The 26,495-nt window shown below is 51.2% G+C and overlaps 2 protein-coding genes across 6 annotated transcripts in view; one reads left to right on the top strand and one right to left on the bottom strand.

Moving 5' to 3' along the window:
* Positions 1-6,986, top strand: part of TICRR (TOPBP1 interacting checkpoint and replication regulator) — a 43,064-nt gene extending 36,078 nt beyond the window's left edge. Inside the window, 5 exon segments of the mRNA XM_084774158.1 lie at positions 505-636; positions 1,574-1,731; positions 3,437-5,519; positions 5,646-5,771; positions 6,531-6,986. Coding sequence (XP_084630284.1) covers positions 505-636; positions 1,574-1,731; positions 3,437-5,519; positions 5,646-5,771; positions 6,531-6,637 — 2,606 coding nt within the window. The 3' untranslated portion in view covers positions 6,638-6,986.
* Positions 6,987-8,030: 1,044 nt separating this feature from the next.
* Positions 8,031-26,130, bottom strand: KIF7 (kinesin family member 7). Of its 5 annotated transcripts, none has more exons than XM_084774163.1 (19): positions 25,998-26,130; positions 24,321-24,624; positions 21,446-21,646; positions 20,717-21,110; positions 20,069-20,588; positions 19,268-19,384; positions 18,471-18,689; positions 17,603-17,742; positions 17,073-17,188; positions 16,815-16,967; positions 14,779-14,981; positions 12,834-13,031; positions 12,519-12,644; positions 12,143-12,349; positions 10,863-11,078; positions 10,138-10,344; positions 9,349-9,547; positions 9,093-9,239; positions 8,031-8,855 (listed from the first exon to the last, which is right to left on the bottom strand). In XM_084774163.1, the coding sequence occupies exons 2-19, from the start codon at positions 24,598-24,600 to the stop codon at positions 8,488-8,490; spliced, it is 4,011 nt and encodes a 1,336-aa protein (XP_084630289.1). In that variant the 5' UTR covers positions 24,601-24,624; positions 25,998-26,130; the 3' UTR covers positions 8,031-8,487. The 5 variants fall into 5 exon arrangements, with proteins under 5 accessions (XP_084630289.1, XP_084630288.1, XP_084630286.1 ...); XM_084774162.1 differs by having other exon boundaries at positions 12,173-12,349; positions 16,815-16,964; positions 24,273-24,624; XM_084774160.1 differs by having other exon boundaries at positions 16,815-16,964; positions 24,273-24,624.
* Positions 26,131-26,495: the final 365 nt, after the last annotated feature.

Here is a 26,495-nt window from a genome sequence, read left to right on the forward strand (position 1 = left end):
GGCTGCACCACCATGCCCAGCTCAAAAATACTTTTAACATTTTAGCGTGTATTCTTCCAAGACAAAACTACATATAATGTACATATAGAAACCCTAGTTAAGCTAGGCATGGTGGTGCAGCCTTTAATGCCAGCTCCAGCACTTAAAAGGCAATAGTATGTGGGTCTCTGTGAGTTCAAGGCCATCCTGGTCTAGATTTCCAGAGCAAGCATAGGCTCATAATAGAGAGACCCTGTCTCAAAAAGAAACCAAACAAACAAACCAGTTTTGTATGAAAGTCACACTATTTATACTTTTCATTCTTTCTGTCATGCTTAGAAGTGACAATTTAATGAGACTTTTAAAGGAACAAGCTCATGGGTGGGTAGTTTCTAGTATCCTGGTGGGACTGTGTAACAGTCTCATAGATTTTTTAGAAGCAGTTCATATGCCTGCTTAAAAACTGTGGGGAGACACTAAGTCTGAAGTTCCTCCTGTTTACCAGCTCTACTTCTGGTTTTGCAGAATTAAATTTGAGAAGAAGCCCTCGAATCAAGGAGTTGTCATTTAGCAGAACAAATTCTGGTTCCTTCTATTCTGTATCTCAGCCAAAGTCTCGAAGTGTGCAAAGAATCCACTCATTCCAGCAGAAAGCAGGTAATGTAGCCTATCAAACACAGGCGGGCTTGACAGTCCTGTCAGACTAGGTGGAATGTTTCTGGCAAAAGAAGCATGCAGTTTGACATTTTCCCATTAGCAGTCAATAATCAAGGTGATGACTAGATCACATCCCCGGCCTGTAACCATTCAACCCTTGGAATCCTACGTTGTTGTTCTAGGTAGCTCATTAACTCTACACACAAGTATTCCAGGCAGAGGGTGGGTAGTACAAGTTTGTATATTCTTCATTCTTTTATCTGTGATTAGCTTTTATATTTATATTAAAAAATATTTACAATACATTTATACTTATAATAAGTTATTTCAGGTGCCTACATTTCCTAAAATACTGTTAAAACACAATAAGACAGAACCCAGAGAGCTCATTGTCAAGAGCACTGGCTGCTTTTTTCAATTCCCATCACCTACATGTATGTGGCTTACAACTGTCTATACCTGTAGTTCTAGGGGATCCAGTACCCTCTTGCGGCTGCCTCAGGGACTGTGTGCATGCGGTACATGCATGCAGATTATATATAGGCAAAACACCTATACACTTAATAAAATAAAAATAAGTAAAATCTTTTAAAACATTTTTTTTTAAATGCAGGAAGGCAGCAATGATTGTAGTTGTGCATATCATCAGTTGGGATTTTTCCACCCCAACTACTCTAAAAAACATTGTCTTTCTTATTTTAATAATACTAGGAGTGCTTGACATGGTGGTAACACCTTTAATCCCAGCACTGAGAAGGCAGAGGCAGGTGAATCTATGCAAAGTTGAGGCAAGCCTGGTCTACATAGTGAGTTCCAGAACAGCCAGGGCTACATAGAGAGACTTTGTCTCAATACCCACCCCCCACCCCCGAAAAAAAAGAAAAGTACTGGGAGGGCAAATCTTAAAGAAGAATTAAATGTTGTTTTTGACTTGCAGACCAAAGAGAAAATTTTCCAGTCCAAAGTATTCGGTCTCCTAAAACACTTCTTTTTGGGGCACTGTCTGAGACACCTGGCTCCTCCAAGAAGGGTTCAACCCGAATTAAGAGGTCCTCAAGAAACATGCTGAATTCCGAGACATCTACAGCTTACCAGGTATAAAAGTTCTCTAATGTTTAAAGTGGTGCAGTCAGTCTTGGGGAACATAGAGACATGGCTTAGGAAGCAAGTGTCCAGTAGAAAACGAAAACCAGGGATCTGTAGAGAATAAAAGCTCTGGGGTTGGGTGGGGTGGCTCAATCCTTTAATCCCAGTACTTGAAAGGCAGGAGCAGACAGATCTCTGAGTTTGAGACCAGCCTGGTCTTAATAGTGAGTTCCATGACAGCCACGGCTACACAGAGAAACTCTGTCTCAAAACTAAAAATGTCTGGGTGGCTGGGTTAAGCCACATGAGTGGTTACTGGGAACATAGGAGCTAACGCAGTTTTGGCTGAGGTCATAGCAGTGAGGAGGAGATAGAAGTTTTACTGACTTCTTCAGCTGCATCCACCATATACATGATCACTACAGTGGCTTTCCTAGTTTTACCTTCTTTCATCCACCCCCATTTGACTTTCTGTCACTGTTCAAAACCTGGCAGTTGCTATTCATGTCTCTCTCTCGGGGCAAAGCCATGAGTCCAGTCCAGCCTGTCTTATTTACAGACTTTTGTGCTCACCTACCTCTCCTCCGTCCCCATAGTCCCTGCCATCTTCAGTTCTACCTGGAATATTTTATCAGCCAGCCATCCTCTATTTGAATCAAACTGGTCTTTCTGAAATCTGGTCTTATTAAAGTAAACATCTTAAGTTTTCCTAAAGCAGAACCCTTGTGTTTAGAAATCACCACTGAAACTGCTTCACTGTTAGAGGATGCCACAGACCTACGTAGCCAAGGCCAATTACCCGAGGGAAGATAGTCTCCCGTGTTCTTAGGGGTCCACTATGTCCATATGCTGGCCTGAGCTTTCCTCACTGGATGCTATTGCTACTGTACCTAAAAAGCTACTCGTTGTCATTTTTCTACTGTTGCTTATATTGTTTTCTCTCTATATATATAAAGTCCCCACTGCCCCACTTTTCCAGTCCCTGTCTTCCCTTGCAGATGCCCGTTCTTTTTTTCTATTAGTGCTTATTTATTATTATTGGTGTGTGGTGTGTAGTGATATGCATATGTCATAGCACATGTGAGAAGATCAGAGGGTAACTCCATGGAGAGGATTCCCGGGATCCAGCTTCGGTTACCAGTCTTAGGGAAACACCTTTGCCGACTGAGGCATCCTGTTGGCCCCAGGTGTCCGTTCTTGAATACCTGATTCCAGGTTACTTTGCTTGTCCCTTAGCTGGGTTCACGGCCTCCTTCGTGCTTTTGTATGCCCTTGATATACCTCACTGCACATGAGAACCTCGAAGCCTGGGCTTCCCTTGGGCAGTCTAGTAATTGTATAGGAGGATAGGTATTGACTGTCCCGCTTTGTAGATTTTAGCTACATTGTTAACAAAAAGGAAGTAAACTTTTGTCCTGGGAGTGATCTTTCTAAGACATTATTGCTATGCTTGTATGTTTGTATATTCTGCGGCCCCCACCATCACCACCACTACCACCACTTTCTTGATCCTAGGGAAAGTGTACCAGTAAAATCTGAGTCATGGTTGGGAGAGGGAATGGGTCACTACTTTTAATTTCCAACTTAAGATCATTCTTTTGGCTGACTTCAAATATCCTGTTTGTTTTCTAATGGTCTTAGAAATTAATAAGACATGGACTTAGAATATGGACTATAACATTCATGCTCCTAATATAAGCATTTCTCTTTTCAGACTCCCAAAAAGAGTACCCAAAAATCTCCAAGCTCTTCTAAAACTACTCCAAGAAGGTTCACTCATACAACACAGACCTCACTATACACTCCACAAAAACTACAAAACTCCCCTACAGAAGTAACACCAGATGAGGGGGCCATTTCTACAAAAAACCCCTCCTCACATGGCAACAGCTCACCATTGACATCAAAAGTCACTCCTCAGAAGAGAGCCTCACCTGTGAAAGAAGAGGCCTCTCCTCTCCTCACAGAGCTACCCAGCACACCCAAGGGGCCAGACGCCCAACCACCTCAATGCTTGTCAGAGTGTGTGTGGCTACACTCAGTGAGTTCCAGTCCAGAAAGTCCTTACTGTCCAGCATCCCCACCTTCTTTGGCTGCCCAGTCCAGGAGTCAGTGTCTAAGCCCCATAAGATACTCCTTCAGAATATCTCCTCGTACAGCCCTCCCTGGTACACCTGCGCATCGGAAGAACCAACAGCTCCCTCTCCCCAGGGCCTCTTGGGCACAGGAATCTGCTCAGAGGCTGCAGGAGAAAGCTCTCAACACCCCAAAGAAACAAGCAGACACAAGTATTTCTCCAAAGGAACACTTTACTTCTGAATGTGGTGTCTCCCAGTGTCAACTTAGGAAATCTTTGTCAGCCTCTCCTCCTCCTGGAGAACTAAAATGGAAAGAACACCAGACATCACCCGATATAGCTACATCTGTCTCTTACCCTGTTCCCTCAACTCCTCCCAGAACCCCACAGAATCGGGCCTCCCATCCCAAACCACCTTCTCCGCCATCTAAGCTTGAGAGACCATGTAGAAAGACCTCCAGTCCTCCTCAAGACTTCCCAGAGTGCCATCCTGGATCCTCTGTTGCTCCAGTGCCTGACAAAGCTACCAGCCCAGCAGCCATCACAGGCTGTGGAGGGGAGCGGTCTCAGTCTTCTGAAGGACAGAGTTACCTGGGCACTGGTTTCAGGAGTGCCTGGCATGTATCGTCTCCTGTGCTCATTGCAAGTGACACAGAGTACCTTCCACTGATTGATGATGCCCAACTCCATAGCCTTGAGAGCCAAGAGGTAAAAAGTGGCATCTTGCCTGGGGAAGAAGGTGAAGAGCCAAAGACCACCATTGCTGATGAGCTTCCCTCTGTGTCTGACCCTGGGGTTCTTCCACCTGCTCCTGCCTCTGTGTCTAGCTCCCCCAAGCTGCTATCCTACACTCTGCATGGCATGGCAGACAGAAGGCAGAGCCAGTCTGCTGCTCAGCAGGACAGTTCACAAGCTTCAGAGGCCACTGGCAGCTCTCAGACCTATGAGGTTCAGCTAGAGATGCAAGCTTCTGGCCTTCCCAAGCTCCGAATTAAAAAAATAGAGCCTGGAGCTCCTTTGGAAGTGGAGGCCCTAGGAAAAGAAAGCCCCCTGGGAGAAGAGGTTGCCCTCTCCGCTCTCAGTGTGCCCAAGGCCAGCAAGTCCTCCGGTAGAGCTGAGCACACTTACTTGTCGCCCCCTTGCCTCCTCCCCTCACACAGCACACCTGGTAAAAATGGGGGTCAAACCTTCATCTGCCAATCTTGTACTCCCTCCCGCTGCCCACCCAGTACTCCCTCTCCGTTTCAAGCAGATGCCGGGGTTCCTTGGACACCATCTCCCAAGCAAAGTGGGAAGACGACTCCTGAAATTATCAAAGACTGGCCCCGAAGGAAGAAAGCAGTGGACTGCAGTGCAGGTCCTTCTGCTGGGAGAGGCGAGGCCAGTTCGGACTTTCCTGGGGCTTTGTCACTGCAAAGCCTTGAACATGACCTATCTAAGGTTCTTGTCTTGGAGGATTTTGAACTAGAGGGAGTGTGTCAATTGCCAGATCAGTCACCTCCCAAAGACAGTGTATCTAAGGCTGAGGAAGGATCCTGGGGACAGTTTGGGTTGGGCAGAAAGAGACCTCTGTCTACCAAGGAAGAAGCTGAATACGAAGTTAAAAGGGTCTGTGATTTCCTGAGTGAAGATCCCCAAGCTAGCAAGCATAAAGAGTGCTCTCCACACTGGAGTGCGCCAGCACTCCCCTCCGTAGGAGATGATGAGGTATTTGCTTCTGGTGAGTTTATTTTTCAAACCAATATGTGTGGTGTATTTTCTATTGGGTGAGTAATGAGGAGGTGTTTGGAGCTCTTGGTGGCCTGGAGTCTGGTGGGACTACACTTATCTCATGGCATCTCCTTAGGCTCCACCCCACCCTCTGGCTGTACAGTTCGGAGCTGCCTCTCTGCCAGTGGTCTGCAGGCCCTGACCCAGTCTCCACTGCTGTTCCAGGGAAGAACGCCTTCCTCTCACAACAAGGAAACCAGAGGTAATCTGCCTGTTGCTAGGGCCGCGTCACTTGTGGGTGACTTGCAGAATTCTCTTGAGAGTACAGTGTGGGAAGATATTTTTGACCCTGCAGTGTCAGGTGCCCTTCCCAGAAAGGCTTCATAGTAGAACTTGGGACATCTGAAGAAAAATCTCTGCAAAATCCTCCCAAACTAATTCAGATGATGGAAGTGGTATGCATGTTGTAACACCGCTGCACTGTAGTTGTGGGCTCTGAGCAGTGAAATGGTATGGGCAGCACAAGGGACAGGTGGATGATCAGAGCCAGCTGCTTCTTGGCAGCAGGTTTAGAGTCATCACTAAAATGTGCGGTCATCTGCTGCCATAAGACCCTAGGTTTCCCCATCTTCCAGCCCTTCCATAGAAGGGCAGGATCTGGCTGCTCATGATCCTGGCTAGAAACATTTGAGGTGAGGGACTTATTACAAAACCATTTCAGCCATGCAAAGTAACATAAACTCCACTAATCCGAGACCTAAAAGAAAGTCTTGTGTGCAGCCACACATGCAGGTACTTTGCATTTGCAATGGTTTGTCACTGTCAACACAAAACCCTTAAGAGTGGAAGGCCTAGGCCAGGCATGGTGGCGACGCCTTTAATCTCAGCACTCGGGAGGCAGAGCAGGCGGTTCATTGTGAGTTTGAGGCCAGCCTGGTCTACAAAGTGAGTCCAGGACAGCCAAGGCTACACAGAGAAAGCCTGTCTTGAAAAACAAACAAAAGTCTCTGCTTTTTCCTAGATGAGGATGTAGATGTATTTCCCTCCACTGCCGAAGAGTCTCCTTTCAGGCAAACCTTCCGGAAACGGCCCTTCAGAACCTACACAAGGAAGAAGCTTATTAGCTAGCCCTGATAGAGCAGAGCTGGAGGACTCAGAATGAAGAAGATTGTGAGCCTGACCAGATCCCTTGCATTCCTGGAGAAGTACTCCAGAGCGGCTTTCTCTGGATGTGGTAACATTGCCAGACTCATACCATCAATCCCAGCAATGTGCCCAGAATAGACTGTCCAGAACTTTATGGGACTGAGATAGTTCGCAAGTGAAGCCGACGGCAGCTAGGTCCCCTGTGGACTTAAAGAAGTTGGGACTTTTGCAGAGTATGGTGCTGATAGTCCCAGCACTTGGGAGGCAGAGGCAAAAGCATCAGAAGATTCTGGCTACAGAGCAAGTACAGAGCAGCCTGGGCTATATGAAACCCTGTCTCAAAAACAACAAAAAGACATTAAGGACCTTAAATCTTTTTCCCCACAGGCATTGTCAGATTACCACTAGAGTGCCTCGTGGTCTTAAGATTCCTCTCATGGACTTCATCTGGGGCCAGGCCAAACCTTTTAGGGAAAGTTGGGAATCTGTTGTGCTACAGGGTAGCTGGTACTATAACTCAGACAGCCCGGGAGATTAGACACCGAGCAAAGATCCCATCCCAGGCCTCTATACCATGACCTTGGGGATTCAGAGGACCACTGCTACACTGTGTGAAATGGAAAAAGGAACCCTTGATATAGTCTCTTGAGGTGTTTGCCATGAGACTTGAGTTCTTTGACACAAGTAATACTTCATAAGCTAAGACGTGTATGTGAAAAACAACAGCAAGAAGTGAGGTAACAAAGTCATCTTGCTACTTAGCACTCAGCATTTTTGCCTAGGAGTAACTGACCATGGTCCAGGGTGATCACATTACAGGGTCTGTCCAGAGAGCCAGGCACCTCATGACAATCTTAGCCTGGTATGTGCTTGGCATATGTGTTGACCTGTAGCCAACTAAACCAACTTGTTGTGGAGTCTTGACAGCAGCCTCATTTGCAGTGAGAGCGGATTTGGTACCTTCTCAGTCTTTCCAGAAGGTTCAACCCTGTTGTAGCCCAGGTTGTTCTTCCTCTTGTCAGATTTGAAGTGATTTTTCTTTTCAGAGATGTGTTTGCTTTCTGTGGTTGAGGTAATTAACTAAAAAGGAAGAGAAGGCAGCCTGGGCTGCTTGCCTGGGTTCGATTCCCAGTGCCACTGATGAGTAAAGGGTTTCAGAGCTCTAAGTTCATAGTTATTTGCCCTGACTTGGGGCCGGTGCACAGGCAGTGAGGCAGCCAGGAAGTAGAGAGGGACAGGACTCCAATATGCCCTTCAAGGATGCTCTCCAATAACCTAATCTCTAACATACCTCAACTCTGATAGGCTCCACTGCCTCCCAGCTGAGGACCAACCTTCAAGAGTCCTTGGGGACACATTTAAGATGTAAGCCATATGAGATTACTCTTGTTTATTATTAAATGATATTTTTAAAAATTCTAAAAATGTTAATAACTTTCCCAGTTCTCCCATCTACACAAGACCAGTGAAGCTGTAACCATGTTGCCACTGACCATTTTGTGACAAGCCTTGGATGGTCTCCAGAACTCTGGGCATGCAGGCTTAAAGCCAGAATTGTCCCACAAATGAAAAGGTAGCAGTCAGGTGCTACAGCTTAAAGGAAGTGAGTAGAAGAATTTGCATGTCTTTTAAAAAAGGAAAAAGACTGCTAAGTACCATAGTGGGGAAATTCCAATTCTTTTGGCTATGGTCCCAATTTGCTGACTCCAGTTGGTATAAAGATGAGACTCTGGGTTTAGAGTGTGAGGCAAGGACTGTCCTTCACAGAAGCAAAGCAGGCAATCTCTCCTCTCAGCAGGACTGGAATCTGAAGGCAGGGCTTGACCAAGGGCCTACAAGGGGTTTTTCCTGACATCAATCATCCCTGGGCTGGTTCTCCGGGGTTCCCACCGGGGCTTAGGCCAAGGCCCAAAGTTCCAGGAGAGGCCCACTTCACCCACAGGCAGCACCCGCCCCACTGGGGGTTCAGTCGTTTCCCGGGCCCTCAGTTCCTCTGAAGAGCCCTGCTCACTGCACAAGCTCGAACGTTTCCATGTCAGGGGTAGTGGGGCATGGACCAAGTCCCGGGCCTCATCCCAGGCACGGGGTGCCCCGTCAAGAAGGGAAGGCTGCCAGAGAGGATCAGGAGCTGCTGGGTGGAGGCCATCTTCATTTCCAAGGCTTTGTCTGTTTTCCAGGCAGAGGCTTCTCCTGTCACCACCTGTCATAGAAGAGTGCCTTTGTCACACGTGGAGGCAGGCAGAGGTGTCCCCAAACCCAGCTTCCCAATGCCCCTGAACAATAAGCAACTTGAAATGAGCCAATAGAATTATACATGCGATATCTGGGTGTGGCCCACAGGCCTGTGAGCCCAGAACCAGGAGCTCCAGGTCATCTTCGGGGCTCTATTCCTCTGACTTCCCAGTAGTGCAGACCCAAACTGGGCACCAGTGTTTACCCCGGCTCTGGCCTGTGCTGTTTCCTGCGCTGAGCTTCTGTTTCAGCTCCTGGTTTATCCACATGTGTCGGCCCAGTTCCTTCTCCAGAGCTTGAATCCGGGCCTCATATTGCCTCTTGCTGTCTGCTAACCCCTCGCCAAGGTGGTCTGGCATGGAAAGACAGAAGCGGTTGAGGGGCTGCGGGCAGGGCAGGTAGCACCTTGGGCCTAGGGCAGCCAGGGTTATGGGCAGAGCAGGCCCAGCCCCAGCCCTCACCTCGACCCTGCTGCAGGAGCAGCTGCACATTCTGCTCGTGCTCCTTCTGCTGCAGCGTCAGCTGGCGGTCCATCTCCAGGCGCTGCCGCTCCAGTGCTACCTCCAGCCAATACACCAACCGCTGCTGCTCCTCTAGCTGCATCTCCAACTCCGAGAATGCAATTTGTTGCTGGTGTTGCTCCTCTCGGAGTGTCACCACCTGTCCCAAGACCAGCCAGGCTTAGCTACGACAACAGTGTCTTCCCCCCAGCCAGTTGGTAAATGTGACAAGGAAATTGCCCAGATCTCTCCTGCCTCCGACACAGTGGGCTAGACAGTAAGCACCCAACAGTCAGCTGGCTCTCCAGGTAGAACTTGTCCACAAACCCTTTCCCACCACACAGTACTGAGCTACTGGACAGTGGAACCATAGAATTGCACCCCAGACAAGGATTTCTCGACTAAAGAATAAGGCATTTGGAACTGCGTGATTCCTGGTTGTGGGTCTTGTCTATTAAATAACTTTTAGCAAGATCCCTGGCCTCTACCCCTGACCACCATGGTAAAAATACCTCCAGACATGTCCCTAGGAGCAAAACCAACCACTCCTGAAATTCCATTAATGTAGGCCAGGGTCTTTAGACCAGAAGCAGGAAGAAACTGAGTCTTCACTTCCTCTAGATGGCTTTAAAGAGAGTGGAGGTGACCCTGTCCCCTCATCTGGGGGGAAGGGACACATTTATTGGAGTCACCAGTAGACCCTCCAAGCTAAAGGAGGTGGAGGCAAAGGAGCACGTGTTGGTAATCCACCTTGTCAAAATACTTGCACAGCAGGGCTCTGGTCTCTGAGGAGGAGAGGTAGCTGAGCTTGGCCATGAGATTCATCTCACACTGGGACAGCAGGGAGGCCGAAGCCCGCAGCACCCGCTGGCGGCATGTGATCGCCTCATTCTTGTACTCGATGGCAGCGTCCAGGGCCTCAATGGCTTCATCCAGCTGGAACAGTGTCCTCTCCTCCTGCAGGAACAGAGGCTTTCATGGAGGAGAGGTACCAGACTTCCTAAACAACAGAGTCCTGGGTAGACACAACTGAGCCTTCAGTGTCCCCTTAGCCTAAGACTGTCTTGACATCCAGAGTCCCTCCCTGCAGCAGCAACAGGGACGCTTAGTCACAGCCTGACATAGCATGAAAGGTACAATGCTGTGAGGCTGTTCTCAAGTGCTTGACCCCTTCAGGGTAAACTTGGGGAGCTGAGCTGGATCTTAAGACCCCAGAAAACCAAGGGCAAGTTTATGCAGTGCAGGCTTTCTCTGAAGGAAGAATGCTTTGTATACAGCACAGTACAGGTGTCCTGAGAAGGCCACACAGTCCCACATCCATTAAGGGGATGGAAGGCACAATCTCACTCTACCTTCCAAAGCTGTGTCCTAAAGCAGCAAGGCCAGCACCGTCGGGGGACAGAGGGTGGCTAAAGGACAGATGGGTCAGAGAGCTGACACATGGGTACAGAGCTGGGTGGCCCCAGTGGGCCTACCTCAGGTGACAACAGGCTTCCCTGCCTTAGCTTGCTGTCAATCTCCAGGCGTTGCTTCAGCAGTGAGTCCTTCTCCTGGCGCAGGGTGTCTATCTCCCCTCGGATCTGCTGCTGGTTCTGGGCGCTGCCTTGCCGCAGCTGGCCGCTCTTCTCAGAGAGCTCCTTCTCCAGGTGCTCTAGACGGCTGGACACGCGCACGATGTCCTCATTTAGGGCCTGAGGCAGCACCCCCAGTGTGTCAGAGAAGGAGCAGCCACTGTCCTCACAGAGGACAGAAAGCCCATCCTGCTTACTGGATGCTGAGGAGGACATGAGCCCTTCCCTGGCCTACCTGTTACCCAGATATTGCTCAAGGGTCGGCCCTTTAAAGGGCCAGAACTGTGGAGATGGCCCAGAGGAGGAGCATAATGCAAGCAGAGAAAAAGGTTTTAATGTTAAGAAAGGAAGACAGAGACAAGGCAGAGCTAGTGTGCGGGACGCTATCCATGAGGAGCTGGAGAGTGATGGGACTATGGGAAAATCTGGCCCTTCCTGGCTGCAGGTGTGGCAGGAAGCAAGGGTGCTTGTGTCCAAGGGATAATATAGTTCACCTGGCAACCCGTGGGCCTCAGAACCTCAGAGCTCTTGTGTTCCATGATGGCAGTGACAGGGATCCTGGTCTGAGTACCTACAACCCTTCAGCAATTCTGACTCAAGCACCTGGACTAGAACGGTCCTGAGTTTGAGGGTGACACTAATTCTCTTGGCTACATTCTGACTGAACTTCCTATCAAAGAGAACGTAACCAAGCCGGGCGTGGTGGCGCACACCTTTAATCCCAGCACTCAGGAGGCAGAGGCAGGTGGATCACAGTGAGTTCGAGGCTAGTCTGGTCTACAAAGGGAGTCCAGGACAGCCAAGGCTGTTTACAGAGAAACCCTGTCTTGGAAAACGAGAGAGAGAGAGAGAGAGAGAGAGAGAGAGAGAGAGAGAGAGAGAAGGTAACCATGCCTGGTGCAAATAGACCCACAGCCTACCTCCTCCAAAGAGAATCTCGGTTGGTCATACGACTTATTACACCTGATCCTCATTTGCTTACGTGGGCCCCTAAGTGATGTTTGCAAAATGTGAAATGGACTATGGGATGGGTACCAAAGCCCCCATACATTAGTTCTTATGTCATAAACAACCTAAACCCTTGAAGTTCTTGGAAATCCATAGGATACAGCCGAAAGGGCAAAGCTTCCTGTCTTACCAGGTAAGAACCTCACCTATCTACACCCTGCCCTGCAGGGCCTCACCTGGCCAGGAATCTTGTGGCAGGGCCTCACCTGGCTGGACCTCAGGCGCTTGCTCTCTAGCCCCGTCTTCTCCTGCATCAAAGCCTCCTTCTTGGCTAGGATGACCTCCCGCTTGTGGAGCTCCTCTCCCAACTCCTCCAGCGCCCGCCGCTGCTGCAGCACCTTTTCCATCTCCTGGTCCAGCCACTTCTTCTGCTCCTCAATCTTCTGAGGGACAGCAGAGGAAGCAAGGAACTCAGTACCTGCCTCTAGCTGAGGTCACCCAAGGTCCCATGGAGAGAAGCAGATCCCACAGCAAATCCCCAGGGGTCCTTGGCAATGAACAGGTCACCCAGCTTGCCAATTGCACTGGGACACAGGCTCAGCCCAGCCATACTTGCTGCTGCTCCAGGCTGACCACAGAGCCATTGCTGCCACTACGCCTCTTCCTCTGGAAGGCTGCGATCTCTTCTGTCTTGATTTTCAGGATCTTTTGCTGCTGCTCATGCTTCAGCTCTAGCTCCTGAGGGAGGAGGAAACGAGGTGGGGGAGAAGGCCTAGGGGACAAGGCCATGACGTACCCATACCCTCAAGTTTCCCATAAGCTCTTCATAGAAGATAAAGCACACTTGGAGAGCCCCGCAGTCACCTGTTGCTAAGATCATGTAGCAGGAACAGGACGGACCCCTCCCTGGACCAGCCAGAGCCTGACCTTGACACGATGCTGCCGCTTGTTCATCTCTGTCTCTAGACGCCGCTTCTGCTCTGTCTCCTCTCGGAGCCGCCTCTGCAGCTGCCCCTGCTGTCGCCGCATGAGCTGCACATTCCTCTCCAGCTCCTGCAGCCGGGTCTCACTCTGAGCCGACAGCGACACCAGCCGCTCTGTTGCCTGCTTCTTCTCCTTCAGTACCTGGGACCCACACAGCAGCCACAGGGCTATGAACAGGGATTATAGGAGCCTGGCACAGTGCTTGGCACTTATCAAGGGTGTGCAGGGCCAACGGATGGGTAAACAGAAGGGCACAAGGAAAGGAAACAATGGCAACAGAATACTAACATCAGTAGCTACAATAACTTTGTTCATTGGGTGGACTATGCTACATGCTTTGGTCACAGTAACTGATCTAACAAGCCTATGAAAAGTTTGCCTGCTGGGCTGGCAAAATAGTTCAGTGAGTAAAGGTGCTTGTTGCCAAGCCCAGTGACTGAGGTGAGTTTGATCCCTGGGACCTGCATGGTAGAAGGAGAGAACCAACTCCAAATGGTGTCCTCTGACCTACACACACGCGCGCGCGCGCGCGCGCGCACACACACACACACACACACACACACACACTGTGGCAACCTTACACATAGACACACACAAAAATAAGGAAATTGTAATAAAAAAAATTAAAATGACTACTATCATTCCCACTTTACAGATTAGGAAGCAAGCACAGAGAAGTTAAGGAAGTGGATCAAGAGCCTACAGCTTGGGGCTGGAGAGATGGCTCAGAGGTTAAGAGCACTTGCTGCTCTTTGAAGAGGACCTAGGTTAGGTTCCCAGCACCAACCTGGGCTCACAACCCACAATAACTCCAGTTCCAAAGGATCTAATGCCCCCTCCCAGCTCCCACAGGTACAAGCACACGTGTGTTGCACATACGTTCCTTCAGGCAAAACGCTCATAAACATAAAAAAAAAAAAAAAAAGAGCCAGTTCCCAGTCAGGTTCCCCAGCTCATATTCTCAACCATTTCACCAGATCATCTCTTGGGCTGGAACTGAGAAAGGCAGGAGGAAGGTGGGTAGAAAGGCAGCCGGGATCCCCTGGATTGGTAAGAGCTACGACTTCCCCACCCTCCTAACCCACCCCTAACGTGACTGCATTCAGAGATCAGGCGCCCTTTAGAGAAGCCTATAAGCTTAAGAGAAATCCTAATGGTGACCCTAACCTACTAGAACAGGCACCCTAGAAACACCAGAAGCACAGGAGCACAGCAAAGGTAGACACGCATGCAGAGGGCGGGAAAAGGCAGGCTTGCAGAGAGCCTGAGCTTGGGTATACAGCCTCCGGCGTGAGAGGCGCTGGCACCCCTCCTACGTATGGGATTCTGCTCTAGCAGCACTAGCAAACTTATATGAAGTGCTCAAGGGGATGGAAGGTGGGCACACAGGCACACGAACACTCATCTATCTGATAAAAGGCAACCAGGCCTTGGGGATGTATGTACTCAGTGTGGGCACTTTCCTAATACATTCAAGGCCTTAGGTTTCATTCCCAGAACAACAACAACAAAAATAAATAAAATTAAATTAAATGAAAAAAAGAAAAGAAAAAGAAAGAACGCCAAATTAACAAGGTAGGTTCATATCCTGACAAATAGAGGATGGAAAGTAAGTGAAGAGCAAGCTGGGACTGTGGATGCACGGAGAGGAGGTGCTGTGGGCTAAAGGAGATTTTCTTCAGATGGCCACCCTCCAATGGTCAGCAGGCAGCAGTCATCTCTACTTCTGCTGTGTTGTAAGCTAAACTGATTCCAGCTTACCTATGACGCCGCCTAGAGGCCAGGAGAAGTGACTGCCACCGCTAGGGCTGAATGGGAGGAGCCAAGCAAATAGATGACAGACTCACAGTCCTGTTCTCAGGGAACAGCTGGGAACCCCAACACTGACCTGCACCTGGCTTTGGGCTGCAGCCACTCTCTTGCGGAATTCCTGAAGCCTGGACCTCTCGCTGGCATCCTGAGGCTCCCTGCCCTCCAGCTCACGAAGCTGCCTCTGCCCTTCACACAGCTCTGCCCGCACACGCTCCGCCTCCTGCTCCAGCTCGCGGATGCGCTGGCTGTGCTGGCGGTTTAGGGCTTGGGCCGCCTTCCCTGGAAGAAAGTTTTGGCTACAGTGGCACGGGCAGACCCCTCCCAGATGAAGGCCTCTGTTCCTCCCCTCGGTTTTGTTTCCCCGGCCCTGTCAGTCTGGAACACTGCATGGGTTCCGTCAAGCCTTCACACCAGCATCTTAAATTCACTCAATCACCCCCTCACCCCACCCCATCCCCCTGCTCCTAGCTGTCCAGAATTCATGGTAGAGCAGGCTGGCCTTAAACTCAGAGATCCACATGCATCTGCCTTCTGAGGGCTGGGATTAAATTCATGCACCACCACTCCCAGCCCCCTTATACACACTTTTTAAATGAGTTTTGCCCACAAGAGTGACCCGAATTTATCTTTACGTAACACATGACAAAAATCAACATATACCCTGAACCTGCTTCAATCTACAAGAAATATGAAGAGCAGAGGGAAAAGCCAAATACCACCGAAGGGAGGAAACAGACAAACCCTGACAGGATAACTCAAGAGCTAAGATAAGGGAGACCTCAGTGGCCTGTGAAGCCAACTGAGCATGCGCAGGGCCCAGGTACTGACTCAAGCTAATGAGGCTAAACAAAAACACTGTTGGGTCATCAAGGGACAGTGCCTAGGCTCTGGGTACTAAGAGCACGGGAGTACCTAATATACAGAGGAGAGTCTGCAGTCTCAGCCCCAGCACCAAACATAGAACAAGCCAGCGTGTGCCTGTAATCTCAGCACTTGGGAAGTGGAGGCAGGAGAGTCAAGAGTTCGAGGCCAGTGTTGGCTGCACAGTACCAAATAAGCAAATAAACACAATCAAGAAAAGACAAGAAAACAACAAGAACATGAAATGGTGGTTAGGCAGGAAAAGGTCCAAGAGGGGTTTGGTTTGGTTTGGTTTGGTTTTTTTGAGAGGTCATTAGAGGACAAGTGAAAGGAGACAGTAACTGGGGTTTGCTTCAAAATATATCAGCAAAGAGAAATGGGCCCCAAGATCACGGTGGGCATTCTTCGTGACTGCTCATTCCCGATAACGACCTGTGTACTAGTCTTTCTTTTCAACCATCTATTTGGAAGTTTGAAAAACAAACTTATTTTAATAATCACAACTCTTACAGACGTTCAAACAGGCAGGCAAAATGGCTCAGGGGATAAAGGCACCTGCCATCAAGCCTAATGTCCTAAGTTCGACCCTCAGGCCCTACAGTAAAAGGAGAAAGCTAACTCCTATAAGTTAATCTCTGACCTCCACATGTGCACTGTGGCACACTATCAAGCCGGGTGGTGCATGCCTTTAATCCCAGCACTCGGGAGGCAGAGGCAGGTGGATCGCTGTGAGTTTGAGGCCAGCCTGGTCTACAAAGTGAGTTCAGGATAGCCTGTCTCAAAAAAAAATCTATCCAATGGCCACCATTAGCGTTGTCCCAGTTCCTCTGCTCATCACGGTCTCAGACGCAGCGCAGTCTTGGGCACTGGGTTCTCATTTACCCTGCATGACCAGGATGGAGAGTTACCAGTCCCAGCACAATACCTCCCGCATAGCAGAGTCCGTAAATGAGCTCTGCCCACACCGAGATAGTCAAAGCACGCCACCAGAATAGACTCGCTTCACCTCCACAGCCATCCTATGGAGTAGGCACAGGGACTATTCCCTTCAGACAAGAGAGAACAGTCAGAGGAGTTAGTATACTTGCTGACGGTCACACAGCTAGAAGAGGCTGAGCTAGACCCCAGACCTAGGCCCTGTGGCCTGTGCTGCTAAGCGGGACACTGCCAAGCCCTTGCCAAAGCAGCGCTGGAAAAACACCAAGTGAGAGCCCACCCTGAGGAGGAGCCCACCCCAGCGCTACCACTGACCTGTGCGGACCAGCTCTCCAATGAGCTCCTCCTTCATGCGGATGTTGATGGCCAGTTCCCGGATCTTCTGCTGTGCCTGGGCCAGCCGCCACTCAGAGGCCATGGCAGCTGGCGTCTGGCGGGTCTGGACTGGGACTTTGCCACCACCAACTGCTACAACATGCAGACTGTCAGGATCAGCAGCACCCTGACTGAGAGTGGAGGAGGCAGAGGCGTGGCGTGGAGGGGCTCCCTTGGGTTGCTCCCCACCCAGCTTACCTCGTGGTGCTGAGATGGCAGCAGCTGGCTCTTCTAAGCAGACCTCTGGGCCCTTCCTGTCTGGTGGGCTCCCTGGACGCACCCCTGCTCTCTGACTCCAGTTGCTGATCCCATTTCTGGAAGGCAGAAGCGGGAGTCAGTACCATTTCCCAGACCCTGACCCAGGCCAGTCACCTCTTAGGCCTGGAAGAAAGAAGAGAGGCCCCAGGATCAATGCAGCTCTGGATAGAGACGGGGCAGAAAGGAGCCAAACGCCAGGGGGCAGACTTTTGAAGATGCCAAGAAGCTATAGGTACCGAGGATCACCTTGGAAACTGAGCACCAGGAAGGAAGTCTGGGCACTTCTTGACCCAGCCACCCAGTGAAAATTCCGCACTCAGAGCTCACAGACCTGCAAGAGCTGGTGAGTATGAAACAGGCAAGAGCATCTTGGGATGCGAGAGGCCTTCATACTACTGCTGGGAGGATGCTCCTACAGCCTCGAGTAGGCCTGAGATGGTCCTGTGGACTCAACACTGGGTCTCCCTCACCTGCGCAGGTACAAGGTCCGCCTGGGTGGCTCCTCTTCTTCCTCCTCCTCCTCCTCCCCTTCCTCCTCAGAGGTGGTGGAAGAGCCACTTCCCGGCTTGTCCACCTGGGACTCTCCCTTGACTTCCCTGCCAATTGTCACCTGCGAGGGGAACGTCAGGGGCTCAGGACGAGAATGTTTGCAGGGCATCCTCCAACCCATTTCCCACAGCCGTTGCTGAAGTGTGCCCTGCCCTGCACACCCTCCTCTCCTCAACTTCCTCCACACCTATCTTCACCCTCAAGGTCTGTCAAGGGACACAATGGGAAGTATTCTCACCCTCAGGGAGATTCCCCTGGCATCTGGCTCTCCTTGGGTGACAGCCTGTCCTTTTCTAGTAGGCAGCTTATGTCACCATTGACACCCTGCCAGAATGATGGACACACGGCATACTCCCACCAGCCCAAGCTCTCTGCCACTGCAGGACTGAGGTCACTTAGAGTTCTGAAGTGGCACAGGGCTCGACTTTGTCCAAAAGATCCCAAGCTATAGAATCTACAGGGCAGAGGACCAACCCTTGGGGAAACAGAGCAGAGCTTGTGGAAGAGTGAGCCTGCAGAACTGTCCCCAGATGGTATGGTAAAAGTTCCGTCCTCAGATGTGCAAGGGTGCCACCTCGCCATCACTCTAAGCAATCTCCAGCCGACTCAAGATGCTCAGTTGGGCCTGAACACTTCTGAGAGGCCCCCACAGACTCACATGTTTGGGCTAGTTCTCTTGGGACCCCTAAAATAGGAATCTTCTCACAGCTGGTCCCATGGAAGCATAAACAAGGGATGCATCCCCCACTGTTGCCCTGGTCCTGCCCCAAGCCTCACCAACCTCCTCACCTGCTCAGAGCTAACTTCTTCTCCAGGAAGACAAGCAGGGGGCACCATGGCCAACATGTGAGTGTGTGCACCACCCAAGGGGGCAGTGTGAGGTCGGGGCACAAAGGAACCGGGAGGCAAGCCCTGCAGGAGTCCCGACGCTCCCCAGCCAGGCCTCGCCAGCTCTAGCCGTAGCCGAAGTTCCACCATCTCTTCCTGCTGCTCCCGCAGGCGGTCACTCTGCAAGATACAGTCCAGGCGCTGATGGGGACGTGGATGCCAAAGGCAAGGATGTTTGCTGACCGGCGTAAGTACAAGAAACTGAAGAAGGAATCTATGACCATCTCACCTTCTAGGATAAAACTGAAAAGTTTGGGTACTGCTGACCCTTTCTGTCTGAATAACACACAGTACACTGGTTCTGATGTGAGCCTTCATCCTATCCTGTCCAATGGTCATCACATCCCCACCGTGCCTGCATGCCACCCCTGACACAGAGAGCCCAGCATCATGCTGATCTGGTCAGCAGGCTCCCAGGTGGCATCCTGCTGCCCTCAGATGCCAACTCCAACCACATGTCCACTCATGCAAAAGCAAAGTGGCTGGAAGCAAATGGCTTCCAGAACATTCCCTTCATTGTTCTGTCCCTCGCCTCCATACTTCTGTTCATGCTGGCTGCCACACATCTTTACCCAGCCTTCCACCAGCTGCCCTTGCCCCGGTTCTCCATTCCAACCAAATCCCTTCCATTCTGGGAAACGCTCCCGACCTCCCCCTCCCCCAGAAAGCCTTTCTGGTCTGCAGAAGGGGCATCCTACCTGCAGCTTGTACTGCTCCATGGCATCCTCCAGCGCTGCCAGAAAGTCCCGATTCTCCTCCTCCAGCCGGGCCACCTGGCTCTGCAGGGTCAACAGCTGCTGGGCCCCCTCCTCTCCCTACCAGGCAAGGAGGAAGGCTTTAGGAGTGGGGCCTGCCCCTGCCCCCCCCCCCAGCTCACCCAGTCCTACTCTGTACTTTGTTCCTAGATCTGCCTTGCAATCCTGGTGCTCCTGGCTCCATCTAGACATAGGTTCCTTCCACAACAGACTTGGGCCAACTCCCGCCATTATTAATAATGCTTTAAGCTTTACTCATCACTGATATTACTGTTTTGAGCTAGGCTATTGCTATGTAGGCCAGACTAGCCTGGAACTCACGCCGATATGCTTCCATCCTCACGGGGTTGGATTTATGATATGTTCACTTTCTCCATAGGGGACAATTTTAGTTAGTTTGGTTTTTTGAGACAGGGTTTCTCTGTGTAGTCCTGGCTGTCCTTGAACTGACTCTGTAGACCAAGTTGGTCTCGAACTCAGATATTCGCCTGCCTCTGCCTCCTAAGTGCTGGCCTTAAAGGTGTGCGCCACCATGCCAGGCTGAACATCTCCGTCTTTACCGGTGTGCTTGGCACCTATTACAGCTTCTGATCTTACAAAATCCTTATTTAATAGATCCAGAGGCTAAGGAAAGTTAAGGAAGTAACCTTTGTCACCAGAAGTGACAATGAACTGTTAACAGGTGACTGCCTGGCTTAAAACCCTCTTCCCTGGACCCTTATCCCGGGTCCAACCCAGGGCCACCTTTCTCCCGCTGATCCCCTGTGTCGCCTGGTCCTCCGCTGGAGCGCTCTCAATGCCGCTGTCGGGCCCGGAGGCGGAGCTTAGGGCGCTGCGCTGGCCCTCCACCGCGCACAGCCAGTCCCGCACCTTGCGGGCAGCTGCGCCAGGCAGCCCCGGCTCAGCCTGCAACTCTCGCAGGAGGCTGTAGGCGGCGCTGTTGCGGGCCCTGCAGCGCGCGCACTCAGCGCTCAGCCCGGCAGCGGCTGCGCCGGAGTCCACGGCGGGGCAGGGCGCGCGCCGGCCACGGTGGATGATGCGCGTCTCCGAGCGGTGTCGCGGTGGTCCGCGCGCGCCCGGCACCTGTTCGTCGTGGGAGCGCTCGGCCTCCGGCCTCCAGTTGACCGTGGCGCGATTGCGGATGTTCTGGGCACGGCTAGCGTAGTTGAGGGTGTTGAGGGTCTCATCGAAGTCGGAGGAGGAAGGGCTGACGCAAGCGATCATCACCGTCTTGGCGTTCCCTCCCAGAGAATCTTTGAGGATCCTGGGAGACCGAGGATGATGAGCGTCAGTGCTTTGGCACTGTGTGGGCCTGGGGACAAAGCCATCCTTCCTGGGGGGGGGGGGGGGGTCCAAGACCTCACCCGAGCCCAGAGAGATGGGCCAGCTCACCTGGTGATCTTGGAGTCACGGTAGGGAATGTGGCCCCCGCGGCGCTGGGGATCCCCCAAAGCGCTGATGACATTGCCAAGGGCCAGCAGGGTGCTGTTAATCTGGATGCTCTCTTTGAGCCTTTCGCCAGTGCTGCCAGTCTTGAGAACCCTCTCAGAGCCTGCCAGGTCCACGAAGTGGAATTTAGAGACCAGCAGGTGTCCGGCGGCAGGTCTAGGCAAGCGGCTAGGAGCCCGTCCCCGCTGCTCCAGGGTCACTGTGAAAACCGTGTGTGAGCGGCTGGAGAGGCGGTTGAAGTGTGTGGCGCCTGTGTGCCGTGCAGCGTTGCCCATCTCCAGGAGGCTCAGCACCTCGTCCAGGCCTTCCACGTCCACTTCTTTCACCCCACAAAGTACTGCGGGAACAGAAGGCTGTGAGCGGCTCCCCTACAGGCAGCCAGAAGACAGGCAAAACAACCCAGGACTTCTACCTGCTCTTCCTCAACCAGAAGCATCCACTCACGCCCAGGGTCCCAGCTTTCCTACGCTTACCTTACTGCTTCTCACTCTGGACACAGAAGCATATACTGAACTCACTGGAGACAGGACACAAAACTATCCAGGACCCGGATGTCCCTTGAGGAAGTGTCTTTCCCAGACAGGCTAGCCAAGCCCACCCTTGGGAAAGATGGAGGCTTTCCTTGCCGATGGTCTCCCTCCCAGTCATTGGAGGATTCCCAAGACTTCTCACCAACATTTCCCCGATCGTCTTCCCGAAGCTGGATGTCCCGGCTGGCAGTGCCCACTTCCAGCAGATCCCGGAACTCTTCCTTGTACACTTCCAAGTAGGATACATGCACCAGGCAATCCAGCAGGTCATTCTCATCAATGAGCTTGAAGGCCTCAGCCATGGCCCTCGGGATGATGCCCTGTTCATCTTCATGCAGGGAGGCTGGGGAGACACCACAGAATCTCCTGCTCCCGAGCCCCCAGCTGAACGGGGCCCAAGTATTTTACACACACACACACCACCACCACCACCACCACCACCACCACCACTAGCAGCTTGAGAATGGAGCTGCAGCATGGAAAAAGACAAGGACATAGGCCAAGAAGGAGAGGCCACCTCTGCTAGGGTGGTGAAGCGGAATTAGAGAATTCGAGCAACTTCTTATGGCTTAATCAACCGCTTTCATGATGCACCCTCCTTACTACAACACCCACGGAGTACCAAGTACCTTGGGCTTGATTACTCCCTGTGGCACAGCTCTCACCTGCTTCAGGGAAGTACAGTGTTCATCCTAAGATTCCCATAGGAAGTTTGCTTAAATATATCCACAGCAGGATGCCAGAAGTTACAAAACAAAAAGGGGATAGAAAGACTAGGTGGCGCATGCCTTTAATCCCAGCACTCAGGAGGCAGAGGCTGGTGGATCTCTGAGTTCAAGGCCAGTCTGATTTACAGAGCAAGTTCCAGGACAGTTAGGGCTACACAGAGAAACCCTATCTTGAACCTCCCCCAACAAAATAAAGACTAGAGGGGTAACTTAGTGTTAGAGCACTTGCCTAGATGTGAGACCGCCCCCCAGTTTAATACATAACAACACACACGTGCACACACAAGTGAAGAATAATGATAAATGTTCCTCATCATATATATCATATATGTGATTTTATCACTATCCCCAATTCAAAGTTCATGGTTCTACATATTAGGTCAAGAACTAAAGTAATATTTTTTTTTGGTCAGAAAATTCAGATGCCACCAGGTGTAGCATAAACCATGAGCGTTTATTATGAAATATTCTTCATTTGTCTACACAGAGAAATCCTGTCTCGAAAAAAAATTCTTCATTTGTGTGTGGTTCTGTGTGTATGTGTGTGTATGTAAAGTATGACAGCAACTCTACCACTGAGCTACACACAACCTCAGTCCCATGGTGTATTATTAAGAAAATAAAATGAGCGAGAAAAGAGTATAAAATAATATCGTGCTTAGTCGGGCATGGTGGCTCACTCCTTTGATCCCAGCACTTAGGAAGCAGAGGCAGGTGGATCTCTGACACCAGCCTGGTCTACAGAGTGAGTTCCATAACAGCCAGGACTACACAGAGAAACCCTGGCCCAAAAGACAAAGGCAAACAAAAAATGGCATGATAAAGTATAAAGTACAATCACTGTCACAGAGGCCCTGGGATGCTCAGAAAGGTGATTATCACATATGCTGTTTTGTGCGTGTATTTTCCTGTGTTCTCATAATTTTCTACAATAAACAATTGCACCTTTTCAATTGCTGTGGTCTGATTATATCTCCCTAAAACTCACGTGTCAAAAATCCTTACCCCTATGTGATAATATTAGGAAACAGGGTGACTAACTTATAGGTTGGAGCCCTCATGAATGAAATGAATTCTTGGGGGAAAAAAAAAGTCTTGGGACTGGAGAGATGGCTCAGAGGTTAAGAGCACTGACTGTTCATCCAGAGGACCTGAGTTCAATTCCCAGCAACCACATGGTGGCTCACAACCATCTATAATGAGATCTGGTGCCCTCTTCTGGTACAAAACACTGTATACATAATAAATAAATACATCTTTTTTTTTTAATTATAAAAAAAAGTCTGTAGGTCTGGAGAGGTTGCTGAAGGGTCAAGGCCACTTACTTCTTTTGCAGAAGATCAGGGTTTGGTTTTCAGCACCCACATGGTGGCTCACAACCATCTCTAATTCCAGGAGACCTGATAGCCTCTTCTGGCCTCTGAAGACACCAAGCATATGTGTAGTGCACATACATGAAGGCAAAACACTCATACATATAAAAAACAATATTAAAACAAAACAGCTTGAGCCAAGTATAGCAGTACACAGTACATCTCTATAAACCTAGCACTCGCGAACACTGAGGCAGACAACTGAAAAGCCTGAGGTCCATCTGAACTACACAGTGAAATTCAGGCCAGCCTTAGATATGGCAAGACCCTGCCTCAAAAGACAAAAGGCTGCCATGTAAGGTTATATGGAAACTCTCTACTGCCCTTCGTTTTGGTGACACCTGGACCTTGGTCTTTGGAGCCTCCAGAATGGGGAAAACCACGTTCTGTTTACAAGCCGCCAGCACAGCGTTGTTACAGGAACCCCAATGCCCTAAAACAGTCACTAAGAGAAAATAGCTCATGTTACTTAAAAGGGGGGCAACTCCTTCCATTGGAATTGGCCAGAAGAGTCTTCCCCAGAAGCAGAGGCTGGGATCTCAACGGCTCCAGCTGGAACAGATCCCTAGCCCTTCGAGGCATCCGGAGACACACCAACTTGCCCTGGCCTTCCCTTGCCTTCCAAAACCCATCTTGTCTCATCTTGAGAAAGTCACTCGTTCGCAGCCCCTCCCCACTTCCCGCCTTTCCCAGCCGGGTGGCATGGCTGGCCCCACCATGGATCTGTCTAGGAAAAATCTGCACCCCCACTCATCAGCATCCTAGCCTTGGAAGATGGGGGCAGGAGTGGGGGAGAGAAAAGCCGAAATTCAGGAAGACCTTGAGGCCTCTCAAAAGCTGTCAAAGGGGCCCATTAAGGTTCACTCACCCACACTGGCCTCCCCCATGGTATACGTCTTCCCAGACCCAGTCTGACCATAGGCAAAGACGGTGGCATTGAAGCCCTCAAAGAAAGCCTCCAGAAGGGGCTGGACGCAAGCCTGGTACACAGCCTCTTGTCCGCTGTCCTCTCCCAGCACCACGTGGAATCCAAAGCGGCGGTCGCGCCCCAGGGTGATTCGGCCATGCTCGGGCTCCACCTGCAGGCAACTCTGATGACCGTGCAGCAGCTCCTTGGGCAGCAATGGGCGAACCCGAAGGGCCACCCTCACCGGCGCTTCCTCAGCCCCTGACAGCCGTTGGGCCTCCAGTCCCATGTTGAAGGAGGGCAGCTCTGGGATCTGCAGAAAAAAGGAAAAGCCCTTGTTATCAGGACCTGTATGTACTACAGGGGCCAGACCATGGCGCTCTAGAGTTTGGGGAGGCTGGGGGGGAGGGGTAGTCAAAGTTCAGAGCATCTGTCCAACCTGGTACCCAACTGCCGCACAAACCATAATACACTCTTACATTGTACCTTCTCTTGACCTCCTCCACTGAGGGGGGGGGGAGCCCTATCGCTTGATACCCCAGTCTCTGCAGCTGTCCATCACTGAAACTGCTCGACATCTGTCCATCTCCTTCAAAGAGGCCAATAGATCCTACGAGGTCCAGTTCCCATTGCTCAGTTCTGCCAGTCCCATCTCCTAACTATCTCTCGAGGTTATCAGCTACTCCCCATCACGTTGCCGAAGCCAGTCTGGCTACGGAAACCCTGAAGGGATGACTATGACGTTTGCCAGCCGCCTCCCTGAGTCTCAGTCGGCCTGCCTTCTCCAACCCCCGCAGCCTGGGGCCTCTCTCAAAAACCACAGTTGTGACTTTCTCCTTTTTTACGCCCCAACAACAATAAAGGAACCTTAGAGCAGACTTCCCCCACCTTCCCCGTCTCCTGGACACCATGCCTTTCTTCGCCTCTCTGGCCAGCAACCTCTGTGTTACCAAAGCATCTTCATCCACCCACGCTTGGGTTGGGCCCACCTTCTCCACATGGCCAAGGAAGCTGCTCTGCTCTGTGCCCACCACCACCACCACCACCACAGACGGCCCTTTGTGCTGCCCACATCAGACACTGACCACACAGATGCAACTGCCAGGGTCGCCTTCCGGACGGAAAGCAAGAACCCTCTTTGTCTATTTCGAACTCTGTCACCAGCATCCAGCACAGGGCACACTCACTACCCAGTAATCCGTGATGACCCACCCCCCAATCTCCCTCCTTAACACATTCTTGCACAGCTCGCCGCGGTACTCCACTCTGCACTTTGTCGACTTAGTATTTACTGTTTAGCCTCTCTGAGTGTATAACCGCTCATTCATTCGGTCCCGGTTAGGTGCTGGAGCCTGGGTCCACAGCGGTAACAGTGCCTGGCGGCACTCCAATCCCCAGGTAGACCCCGGAGCTTTGTGTGGTCCTGGCTTCTCCACCCCCACAATCAATGCTTGGAGCCTCAAAGGCGCCCTGACAACTCCACCCGCGCGATCGGCTGCTGGGAACAGCCCCTCCCGGAAAGTTTGCAAAAGTGATTACAAACGTGGACCCTCTCAGGCTGCTCCTCCTGATCAGGCCCGCTCAGTGAGGAGCTCCCGGCAGGCGTGGGAGCACGGGTGGGGGCCGCTCCGACGCCTCCGGAGTGCGCCCTGCCTCGCCCTTCACCCACTCCTGATCCACACCCACCTGCCAGGGTGCGAGAGCTGTCCCGGGACCCGCAGTCGAGCTCAGCGCCCCGATGAGGCGGCGCGCTCCGATGCCGTCATCAGGACCCCCGCCCCCCAAACATCCCTCCCTTCACCCGCAACTCCGCCTGCCCGGGCGCTCGGAGGCGGAGGCGCAAGCAGGGCGCCTCCAAGTCCGTCCGCAGACAGGGCGGGGCGGGCCTCCTCTGGGGGAGGGGCGAGCCTATGCTCGAGGGGGCAGGCCTGGAAAAGTGGCTAGTGGCACCTCTTCAGAGTCGTAGAAGTCTGCGAAATCGACATCAGACATCTGTCCTCTCAGAGACCCATTTCTTTCTTTCTGCTCCCAGCGTTAAGTCTTAATCCTCATTAAAAAACAAAACGAAACAACAACAGTAAAACCACCGTCCTTCAATTCTAAAACTAACTTTATCACATTTTAGGATTTCTGAGATTAAATTTTAGAGTCATTGTCAAAGGACAGTTGTCATCCACAGAGGTG

Source organism: Acomys minous (assembly GCF_964271855.1).
Source record: "Acomys minous genome assembly, chromosome: 2".
In the NCBI taxonomy this organism is placed as follows: Eukaryota; Metazoa; Chordata; class Mammalia; order Rodentia; family Muridae; genus Acomys; species Acomys minous.